Here is a 12,089-nt window from a genome sequence, read left to right as displayed (position 1 = left end):
TCTGAGGCCATTTCTAGCCCACAGAATGTTTTTTGTGCAAAACAAATGCCTGCAATGTATTCAGCATCATGACAACCCCCTAGTTAGACCCCTCAGATCCTCCTTAAAGGGATAAGAAACCCCGCCTCTAATTTGTTTTATGGGATTTCAGAACATGAAAAGATTTCTAAAATGTAGGCGTGGTTATCTGCCGTTGTGGGGGGAGGGGGCGGAGTAATGCGTCTTGTAACAGAGAGAGACAGAGCGAAGCTGTCAGCAGTGGGCACTTGTTGCTTTTCTATTTCGGAAACATTTTTTAAAACCAGCCATTGGAGGTGTAAAAAGTATAAAGATTCGGCAACTCCATGTTCTGTAAGCTCCATGTTCAGCTCTGGACCACGGAACCAGTGAAGAATGGACGCTAGGCTCGCTATTTGCTGTGTAGTGTGTGTGTGTGTGTGTGTGTGTGTGTGTGTGTGTGTCGTGACAGTGCGTGCGCACACACAACGTCCACACACACGAAAACTAGCAGATCTACAAGCTCACAACGCGTCGCGGGGCGCGTTGTGAGCTTGTATATTAGCTATGTAGCTATGTAGCCTAGCTAACAGCCGTAGCAGCAATAGCTTCTCATGTAAACACGTTGGTTTCGGCTCTACGGCTATTAGCTAGGCTACATACATAGCCGATATACAAGCTCACAAGGCGTCGCTTTCGCGACGCGTTGTGAGGTTGTAGATCTGCTATTTTCCGTGTGTGGACGTTGTGTGTGTGCGTGCACTGTCACGACACGCACGCACACACACACACACACACACACACACACACACACACACACACAGGCTACACTACACGGAAAATAACACAGGCACTACACAGTGTAACTGTCTGTTGACAGAGAGCCTGCTCTTCTCTCTGGCTGAAACAAGCGTACAGTGAAACCACGCCCCCCCTTGATACGACTCTGTAAAACAAACGTTAATATTAATTGGATATGCCTACGTCACGTTACACCACAGAACATTGATAGCTAATATTTAATGAGTGGCACGAAATATTTCTTTTTGACCTAGAAACTGGAAGTACACAGAAATAGCTACAGAGACAGCAGAAAGCTCTGAATCCCCAAGCCTATGGGCAAATTGAACCATATCACTGCTCCCTATCACAAGTGACTCATTGATATAATATATATTTATAGAAAAAGTGATTTTGTGTTTCATGCTCCTTTAAATACCCAGAAAAATAATCTTTTTCTGGGTATTTTCCTCCTGTATAGAAAGTCAATGGGAGCCCATGTTTCAGGCATTAAGGGGTTAATAATAAAAAATGCTCAATGGATATCACTGGTCATCATCTTGAATCCTTAAGAGGTGACCCCAAGCTACAAGAATCAGTTGAGAAAAAAACTTTTACCATCGAAACCACGTTCAGCCAAAAATCACCCTTTTTTTCCCGGACTATTAGGTTTCGTCAGGCGTCAGCACACATTCTCAAATAATGTGAACAACAACAACAACAACAACTTACAACATAATTGATTGGATCAAGCTTATACAGACAGCATATTGGTTCGTTAAGATACATTATTTTTGATTGAATGCTTTAGTTACAGTTTGTAAAAAGTGCACAGTTGTAGGCTACAATAATGCTAAAAGGATAACACAAGCAGCCATGATGGCTTGTTTCCATTGTGGTCCTATGTAGGTTATTCAATCCATCAAGAAATCATCAATACTATGAGCAATAAAAGTATATTTACAGAAAAACAGTGGGGGGTAATTTATTTTGTGCTCAGTTATGAAGGAGGGTGGCCATTCCACGCTTGTGCCGAATCTGGGGAGAATGAGGTCAGTGGAGCTCCCATTGTGTTGTGCCTGTGGGTGTTTCTCACTCTTTTTAAGTAGTTTGACAGGTACGTGGACACTGGTCCCTTGAGTATCTTGTAAACCAGGCCCATTGTGAAAGCAAGTTACTCACACCTTTCCCTGAGTCCTAATGAGCAGCGGTCAGTCGAGTCCAGGTGTGAGGTCTAGTAGTCTGACTAGTTTGTTTTGAGAAGTTTGTAGTTTTGATTTAGTGTCTTTGAGGTGCATGCAGGACATTGGATGAGTGTTCCAGCTAGTGTCTTCCAGTGCATACTGACAAACGAAAAGATCCTTTCCAAAAATAGTATTCTTTGGTTGACTTTTGTTGCCATTTTATCACCAGAAACATTGTTATCTAAAACGTAATAATCTCTACATACAACTACATTTAAACGGGTTGATGTTGTGAATGGACATCAACTGTTCTCGTCCCTCCAGTTCATCAAAACTGATGGAGGTCTAACATGACCATGCAGCAGTATTTGCCCAAGACCACCTCATGTTTGATCAAATCGAGAAGGCAGGGGATAGTGGAATGTGATGTTCTAGAGACAGATTGGAATTTATTTATTAGTGTTCTGCAAGATATATGAATTAATAATCTTTTAATAAGATTCTATTTGGACAGTGTAGTCTGTAGTGCTTCATTACAAATCACAAATCTACTATTTTAGGCAGCAGATTCTATGGTCTTGAGCCACTGACCCAGGCTATCTCTTCTCAAGTTGTTGGGGATTGCACAAATCCCTCCAGGATCCTAAACATTTAACTTTGAAAACACAACAAACGATACAAAAGATGAACATTGTTGTTTGCATGCATTTATTTGGGCACTCATGCATAGGCTACAATAAGGTGTCTGCAGAGCAAAAAGTGCAATCGTTGTTTAGTAGTACAGTAGCTGCCACTTAGTTCACAGTATGCGGTCATTATAATAATAAATAACAATAATAGCTCAGATTTATGTAGCGCTTTTACCCAAAGTGACCAACATTGCTTTACATAAAGAAAAGGATGTGCAAGGATTGGGTCTCAAGGGGTGCATGCAGCTGGTATGCTGTAGTTTGGAGCTCAAACACATATTTGTTTCAGGTTCGATTTCAGGCATTTGGTACCCAACGTATGGATCAACATTAAGTCCTTCTTTTCTAGTGGTTTAAATGGTGAATTGGATGTTATTTCTTTATGGGTTGTAGTGTTCTTTTCTGTGAGTATTTTCCTCAGACAAGACTGCAATGAAAAGAAGAAAATATGTTCAGATTAGAGACACAACAGAATACAGAGACAGTTACTTAGTGTAATGATCTGGTCAGAACAGTTTATATCATACAGCTGTTTGACAGTTGATATTTACTTACATAACTCATGCAGAATATCAATAGAGCCAGTACCAGCAGTACTGTGGCAAAAATCACCATGTAAACATCTTCCATCTGGTCATCTGATGGACTGTCAGGACAACCTGTGAATGGAGAAACCATTTCCATTTTAATGTTTCCCCTTTCATCAGTTGCTGTACTAGCTAGAAAAGAGACAACAGAAATTCTAGAAAAATGCTGTCAGAGAAGTGTCTAATGGGATCAGTACCTGTTACAGTGAGGTGGACCTGTCCTTCCTGGTTCTGTTCACCCACTGGTGCAGACAGGAGGCACTTGTACGTGCCGCTGTCTTTGCATGTGATGTTTTGTAGAAGGATATCCCGTGAGTCATCCCACAGTTCCACTGCTCGCTCCAAACCAGCGTACCATTGAGTGGTGCCATTAGGAAGACTTCTCATCAAGAGCCCATTCAGTGAGCCATCCTCACCTATCTGTGAAATTTTAGCACATCGTCACTAAAGACATGCCTTTAAAATGTACTGTTGACTTGAGTGTTGACTTGTTTTATTTTAGTTTTATTGCTTAAAGCTCAATTCAATCAAAGATCCCCAAACGTTAATAATCATGTTTTACTTGATTTGGGGAGAGAATTGTAATCATGCTATTAATGTCTGATCTGTTATTATAATTTCTTTTTTTATTATAGAGTTAATACAATATTACGTTATGTATACAATCAGGGTGATTGTATTTTGTTTCCCTGCTATTCTATGAAACATTTAGATCATGTCAAAGGTCATGTCTCACCTAGACACAGGATCTGACACAAATCTTGACCTGAAGGTCAAGATTCAATTTATCCCAAGCAAGCAGGCAGACTCTATTAGGCCTAGTACAGTGGTAAAAATTGCAGCACTTTCGCAGGAGACCGGGTTCAATTCAAGAAGAGGAAAGTTACATAGTGCAGCTTTAAAGGAAGTTATAACTCCTTTTTATTATCTTGAAATCCAATCCAACCAATGAGATTACGCCATGTCCTCAAAATCTAAAAATATTAAATATATGTAAATCTAATACAAATATTTACACACATATAAACAAGCTGGACTCACCTTATACCACGTTACAGCGCGATACTGGACCCCACTTTTGTAATGAGCTGTACATCTCACAACACAATCCTCTCCATCGTTACACATCGTCTCTGCCCGCAAGTTGTTTATAGCCACACTGTCGATGTGACAGATACCTGATGAAAACAACAATTTTACAATGTACAGTCAGTGAGTGCTTTTCCCCCTTCATCTCACCGAAATGAGGATTTTAGATAAAGAATACTCACACAGTGCAAATAACACGACCCGGTGCATCATAACTGAAGGCATAGGATATTTACAAATAAAGATGTTAGGCTACAGACAGTCAGACAAGACTGTATGCTCTGAACTCTCTTGTTAAAAGTATCCACTCTTCTTATACTCCAATGTAGTACCAATCCTTTTATATAGGCTGGGACGGGAATAGTTTATCTGTTATTATCATGCTTTTGTTTCCCTTTCGGAAATCCCCATGTGGGTGTGCTTTTCTGTTTCACTTCAGCATGCAGTAGACCCCGCCCACTCCACAAGCTTTAGGGCTATTAGTAGAATATCAACAGCTTTCATGGCAGGCGGCTGCTGCTCACTGCTGCTATACAACCTGTGACTATAGAAGGAAGCAGAAGCAGGTGTAGTGTCGCAGTCGCTCCCATAGTGAAAATAATACGTTTTCCAAGCTGAAATGGATGCTAGTGTCTGTCAAAATATGAGACTAATAATGACCGTGTGCCTGTTTGCTTGTGTGCTTCGTGGTGAGTACAATTCTACAAAGTATAGAATAACATGTTGTCCATTCATTCATGTTGTTTAATTATTGCTGAACATTTATCTTTTTTTGAGCAGTGCTACAGTAACTGCTCATCTGGCTTTGTCTGTTTTGGTACGCTTAATGAAAAATGAGAAAGCACCGCTCACTTCACACTGGGTGTGATTTTTATTTTTATTTTATTGTTGGCAATAATTTAAGACCTTATGTCACTCATGGCTCCACTGTATAGTAGTATTAATGCAACCCAATATTCTGCATCGTATTGACACCATGCAGTCTCTCTCATTACTGTCTATATCGCTGAGTAAGATTGTTGTGCAAACAACATAAACAAATCAAGCGTTTTGTTTATAGTGTTTTTGCATCAAGTAGTAATAGCCCACTACGAGTGAAAGTAAACAATGTAAAAAGCCCCTGAAATTCCACCAGTCTAGTCATGCTGTCATGTCAGATAATATTACCCAGGTATTTCCCTCAATGGTATTTCCCCATTGTCACTGTCAGACTCAGCATTATGTGTCTCTGATGTCACGAAAGTGGTGAGGCAAGAGTAGGCGTGTTCTGTTGTGAGAGTGAGAGCAGTCGCTAAGGTGCAATAAAACAATCCTACAACTGGAGCCCACAGTGTGCGAGCGTTCTCTTTCTTTGTTGTGAGATACAGATTTATTTATTATTTAGGCAAACTATAGTGGAAACTGTAAAAGACAAACCAAAGATGTGGTGAATTCTTTTTGGCAGAAAGTGTGGAGTTAGGAGGTTTTGTCCCAAGCACTTTTTACTACTTTCCATTGGTTCAATATTATTTTAACCAACACTCAGATGTTAATTTGAAAGTGCCAAGACTTTTAAGGCCAAGCTGGAACAAATATTGTGATATTATCCTAGATAAAGTACTATGTTCTATCCGTCTGTCTTTCAATGTTATATGAGATACTTAAAGTGTGGTTCTGTGGAAATAAGCCTCGGCTTTCTAGGATCTCCTTTTAGTTGACCTTGTACCAGTGATTTGTACTGTCATGAAACTGTACTTTTTTCTATTGCAAACTTCTAATAAATTCTTCAATCAATCAATCAATCAATCAAAAAAGCCCTAGGCAGGGTTGTCCTATAAATCCTGATGTGAGACAGGCCACCCACCACATCTTTTGTTTGTCTTTTACAGTTTCCATAATAGTTTGACTAAATAATAAATAAATCTGTATCTCACAAGAAAGAAAGAGAACACTCGCACACTATGGGCTCCAGATTGGCCCTCTCTTTTTTTCATAAATATGTGCTATTGAACACCCTTTACGTCTGTGTGTTGGTTAAAATAATATTGAACCAATGAGAAGTAGTAAAAAGCCCTTCAGTCAAAACCTCCTAACTCCATTTGAGCTCATTTTCCCCCAAAATTACATTTTATAGTTAGGAGGTTTCGGCCCGACAGCAGAGATATTGAAGTTTAATGGTCGTAGGATTTGCAGTTATTAATGGTCCCTCAGGCAAGCACATCTTGGCATAACAACATTGTAAATATAGGATTGAACCATTTAACTCAACAAAATGTTTAATCTTCAAAAATGTCAGCATTTGATAATAACAGGCCTAGGGAACTTGATTAGGCTAGTTAAACATACATTTCTTTCATTCTGTCTCAGTGTCAAGTGCGACTATCGCTGAAGAGAGCAAAGTCTATTCCTGCTGTGGTGACCAACAGCCTGAGTTTGACGTCGACCCCCAGTGTGATCAGAGTTGGGAAATTGGAAGCTTGGTAAGTACTTTAGTGCAAGCCGACAACAATGGCTAATTCCTACAAAGAAACGGCCCACGTAAACTTTGTCATATGAATGTTTCTAAAATAATGCTATTGTTTCAGGCCATCGCCAGTTTCAACGGATTGAAAGAATGTGCATCTCCTTGCAAGGACGTAGACTCAGGAAGGATCTCCCTGTCCGAATGTGCCGACATAACAGTTACTGTCGTCTGCCCCCACGTATGTTTTTTATTTGTATCTATACTTTGTAATTGCAACTACATGCTATAATATACAAACTTAACATTAAAACATATTTGGCTTATAATGTATTTAGTACAAAAGGTTCAAAATGTGGGGATACTGCCTTCCAGACAAACTCCACCTCTTTGGCACTTCAAGAACACAATAACTTAAAAACTCTGAATAAAACAAGAAAGCATTTTCTTTAAATACCACTTGACCCAGAGGTCCAATCTATATTCACAGAAGCTGGATGCATCATATGTGTCAGAGAAAAGGATCTCTTTCCATGGCGAAGCTTGTTCAGACAAGAATGAAGGCACCAATCAACATGGACATCATGGTATGCTGTAGCTATAGACTTTTCATTATGATATAGTATGTTCTCTCTAAAAATGAATTAATCACTGAACATGGCAAAAATATCACCATTTGAATCATGGGAGCTGTGTAACTTAACGCTTTGTGAATTTGGACATGGCAGCATCAGTGATGTTAATTTCACTGTATGATAAGCATGCATGGTAAAACACGCTGCTTACCACTTACCAGAGACTGACAATTCTCTCACTCACTAGTCCAAGTGTTGTATCATACGGTATATCCAATCAAATTCAAATCCATACACAGCAACCACAAACTACTACTAATACAAAAATATTGAGCTTCAGTTAATAGATTTTTAACTTTAGCAATTTGAGCTTGTGCTTTGCTTTGGACATATGAGCAGAATATCACTCTATGTCATGTCTTTGACTCACAAACGCACGCACGCACGCACGCACGCACGCACGCACGCACACGCACACACACACACACACACACACACACACACACACACACACACACACACACACACACACACACACACACATACATTCATAACTCTGGACTGCATTGGGAATTGAAAATCTTGTCTTGAAGTACAGTTTCACACACACAATGTGAAACAATACAGATGATTATTATTCAGGGTATTTTCAAGCAATTACCCTTTTCTTCCCTGTAGGGTTCCTGATAATAGCACTGGCTGCAACGATCCTTATAACAGGTGAATAAACAAAATATGCTGCTGGTGTCAAGACGTAATCCCTGAGGATGGACTATACGGTATCTTGAAGAACACCCACAAATCTTTGTGCCTTCAGATTTCTATTAATTGCTGTACTCTTGAAGAAATATAAGCTGCATTCCATTCAGGTACAGAATATTTTTTTAGATAATATTGCTATCTATGCTTTTCATTGTAGCTTCTATGCACTTTCATATTATTCTTTAGAATTTCTATGCACTTTCACATTATCCTTTCTACTGTATTCTTAGATAACTGACCATTGCCTTTATATTAAGGGATTTATAAACTGAGGAACAACAAAATGTGAATCACTTAGGCGTCGCTGCTAAATTCACTGCCTTGCCTTGAAGTGTTATTTTGTTTAGCAAGTTTATGTACTATGATATATTTATCTCTTTAATACATTTAACTTATTCTATTTATCACAAAACGTGTAAGACAGGGGAATGAAAATGGAATATGTACATTAGTATATACTGTGTGTGTGTGTGTGTGTGTGTGTGTGTGTGTGTGTGTGTGTGTGTGTGTGTGTGTGTGTGTGTGTGTGTGTGTGTGTGTGTGTGTGTGTTTTATTCTAACATCAAACAGCATGGCAACATTATACATGGAGTGGAAACATATTACAGTATACACTATTTCTGCATATCACTCTAAATGGTTTGCATCCCATTGCATTCATTTATAAACTCGAATGCTTTTTTTGAAAAACAAACACCACTCAGTAGAAAAAACACTTTTTTTGTAATAGGCTTCTCCAGAAATGTGTTGTGTGCAATTGAATAACTTGGTCTTCATAGTTACTGTGTAGTTACATCTGCACCAATCAATTATCTTCCAGCAATAAGCCGCCTAGAAAACAGTTGAATAAGCTTGAGCCCATTCTATGTAAAGATTTACATTTAAATTACTACACATGAGTAATCTGAGAAAACCCTCTTGCTATGTGTGCTCGCAAGAGTATATGGTGCTTATCTACAGTATTATACACAGTTTAGAACATTTTGAGAAGAACAAATTAAGCTATGTATTCACCAAAGTTACTCTCCCAGCACAGAAAATGATATTCCTGTTAATGATAGACTTTGTTATTTAAAATTTTAGACCAGTCTATTTATTGTCTATCTTTAGTTTGTATGTTAAGCTACAAATTGTTTGTAAGTTGCCACTCAGGTGTAATTAAATATGTAATACACCTCTGATAAAACGTGAGTGGCTGGGATGTTATATTTGTATTTAGTACCCTAAACTTGTAATAAATAGAATATACCATAGCATTTGTCACATACTACATTATAATGACCTTTTATACAAATCTATATTTTTTATTTATACGTTTATATTTTATATTGATAAATGAATTGTTGTTTGAGCATTTTAACAAGTGCCTGCATGCTCTTTTCTTTCTCAGCTGTCATTACATTTACACTCTGAATTTGTTAAAATAAAGCTGTTGTGGATACAAATCTTTTGTCCAAATTTGTTTTAAAAAAACCTGTCACCAAATTACCTTCATAAATATGTATTATGTATTAACATATTTATCTTTTGCATCAATGCGACTGTAGGTTGCCGTTTACTATGAAACCCGTCACATCTTGTCAGTGGGTAACGTCAGTAACATCCGAGGGTATACGCCTCAATCTCTATAGCTGACCTCACATTGTTGTGACATCACATTTCATCCTTGTCCCTTGTATGCCCATACTGTATGGAGATCCCTGATGTACCGGTACAGTTGTACAAAACAAAACAGTAGAACTGCCGATCCAACCAATATGCCCATAAAAGGGGACAAGGACTGAGAGACAGATACTGACACGCACGGATGCATGTCTGGGGTCTCACAGCACATGGTAGGTTCTACAGACAGGGATCTCCATATATGGGCATACAAGGGATTGTATGTATGATGTGATGTCATAGGACAAGTAAAAACACAATCCTATGCTGTTGCTGCCATAGCAGGGTCAAAGTGTCACGCACATTGACAGTTATTTACAGAGAGGACACTGCTAATTCAATTTACCTGTCTTTCTCTATCTTAAAACATTAGTTAAGAATAAAAATGTTTGCACGATATCTGTATGGGAGCACAGTTGCATGCTGCATAGGTAGCTATAGGTCAGGATTGGTGTTCACTAACAAAAGGATCAGGTTATCTCAGGACCCCAATTGATGTATCACTTTTCATTTAACTCTGATGGCTAACAGGTCCATTTGGTTCCATCTGTCCACTCTCTGAGTTACATACACATAAGGGTCCATTTGGAACTCCCACAAGGACCTCTGGAGGTCCCCGGACCCCACTCTGAGAAGTCATGGTCTAGAAGACCCTCCGCATAACAAAGCTAAATAATAATCATAAAAATTATAGGTAGCTTTTTCCTACATAAATATAAACAATAATGTTAACATTGCTGAAATTGGAACGATACAGAGAAGATTAGCATGGTGCTAATGCGCCTTTCCACAAGAAATGCAATGCACAGCTGGCCCAACAACTGAAATGTGGTTCACTGAACAGTGATTAACATCTAAGACATTCCAATGAGTACATTCTACCAACTTTCGGCATCTATGAGTGACATTAGTGACAGATACAATTAAATATACTCAATAATTGAGAGCTGATTTTATTTAAAAAACAAAATGTGTGTAAAATGCAATTAATAATTAATTAAAATGGTATGAAATCTACTTCTCCCTTATGAGTAAAACTATTATACTGTATAACTGCATATTTGTAATTACTCAAAAATACTATTGCATTCTACTCAATGATTACCACCTGATTGAGCAAAATACAGCGCATTAATAGTTTAATTATAGATAGATAGAATAGAATACTTTATTATTTATTTTTATTCATAAAATCGCTAACATGGATGTACAAGAAAGCCAAAGCTTGTTTCCATTTTGGCCCAGTTTGGACATAAAACAAATACACAACATACAATACAAACAACCAAAGAACATAAGAGATTTGATCCTTATATAAATAAACGTATATACTATACAAATATACATATCTAGGACAATTCAGCTCTATTTAATTGTAAACTGTACATAGTCCTTTTTAATGTGTGTAATTTACTCATATTTATTTACTAAATATTAAATCACAACAGTCCCACTTTTTGCAGTGTGTGTTCTAGTGGTTTAAGTGGTGAATTCAAATCTATTTCTTTAGGGGATGTAGTGTCCTCTTCCATGAGTATTTTCTTCAGACACAGCTGCAGTGGAGTAAAGAATAAACAATGTTCAGATTAGGGATACAACAAAATAAAACAGTGCTCTTGTAATTAAGTATTCCCATAAACAAATTTGTTTAATAATCCATAGTGCTTTACAAAACAAAAGTGCCACCAAAAAGCTTTGAGGTGAAAACATTACCAGATTGTTCCTCAGTCTATGACGTTATGGAAGACTGAGGATGGTTTATTCTTTGTAAAGCACCTAAAGATTATTAAATACTTTATGCATCTGAAAACCTCAGTGTTGACATTTATTTTTTGTTGTACCGGTATATATCAGTTTGGATGTTTATAAGGCATTATAAACATGCTTATAGTTATAATGCATCGTAATCTGGTTACAGCACTGTATAGCTATTATACAAACTCAGATACTATAAAAATATTATGAAGCGTTGTGATTATGAGGTTTTTTTTTTTCAACTATAATCAACAGATTATAAAGCATTATACATTATGTTGCATCATGAACATGGGCTTTATAGGAAGTCTGACCCCAAAAGAAGAATTGAAAGAATATATCAACTTACAATGAATATGTAGACTATCACTATCGACACGACGATAGCAAATAACAACACACAAACATATTCCATCTGGTCTTCTTCTGATGGACAACCTGTGAATGGAGAAACCATTTCAAGTTACTGTGGTGGGTTAATAGCCAACAGACAATCAACATACAGACAGCAGAAAGTTCTAGAGAGAATACTATCACAGGAGTGTCTGGGATCAGTACCTGTTACAGTG

The 12,089-nt window shown here is 37.8% G+C and overlaps 1 protein-coding gene and 1 long non-coding RNA gene across 2 annotated transcripts; one reads left to right on the top strand and one right to left on the bottom strand.

Annotated features, from left to right (window-relative positions):
* Positions 1–2,884: 2,884 nt before the first annotated feature.
* Positions 2,885–4,608, bottom strand: LOC308295425 (CD83 antigen-like). Its single transcript, XM_080738479.1, has 5 exons — positions 4,509–4,608; positions 4,279–4,415; positions 3,435–3,657; positions 3,206–3,309; positions 2,885–3,077 (listed from the first exon to the last, which is right to left on the bottom strand). Exons 1-5 carry the CDS (start codon positions 4,549–4,551, stop codon positions 2,919–2,921), a joined length of 666 nt encoding a protein of 221 aa, XP_080594605.1. The 5' UTR covers positions 4,552–4,608; the 3' UTR covers positions 2,885–2,918.
* A 268-nt stretch (positions 4,609–4,876) lies between these two features.
* On the top strand, positions 4,877–7,355 carry LOC308295444. The gene is made up of 4 exons (XR_013962582.1): positions 4,877–5,015; positions 6,673–6,785; positions 6,891–7,007; positions 7,257–7,355. It is a non-coding gene; the product is annotated as an uncharacterized lncRNA (long non-coding RNA).
* The last annotated feature ends 4,734 nt before the right edge of the window (positions 7,356–12,089 follow it).

Source organism: Nannobrachium achirus, assembly GCF_963921795.1.
Source record: "Nannobrachium achirus genome assembly, chromosome: 2".
NCBI lineage: Eukaryota > Metazoa > Chordata > Actinopteri > Myctophiformes > Myctophidae > Nannobrachium > Nannobrachium achirus.
This window is presented reverse-complemented; position numbering and strand designations above follow the sequence as displayed.

Bases quoted from the DNA above. Each gene is read 5' to 3' on its own strand.
- LOC308295425 (XM_080738479.1), bottom strand. From the start codon at position 4,551: ATGCCTTCAGTTATGATGCACCGGGTCGTGTTATTTGCACTGT. The intron at 4,416-4,508 runs GTGAGTATTCTT...TGTTTTCATCAG, and splicing joins GGTCGTGTTATTTGCACTGT to GTATCTGTCACATCGACAGT. The intron at 3,658-4,278 runs GTGAGTCCAGCT...AAAATTTCACAG, and splicing joins GCGCTGTAACGTGGTATAAG to ATAGGTGAGGATGGCTCACT.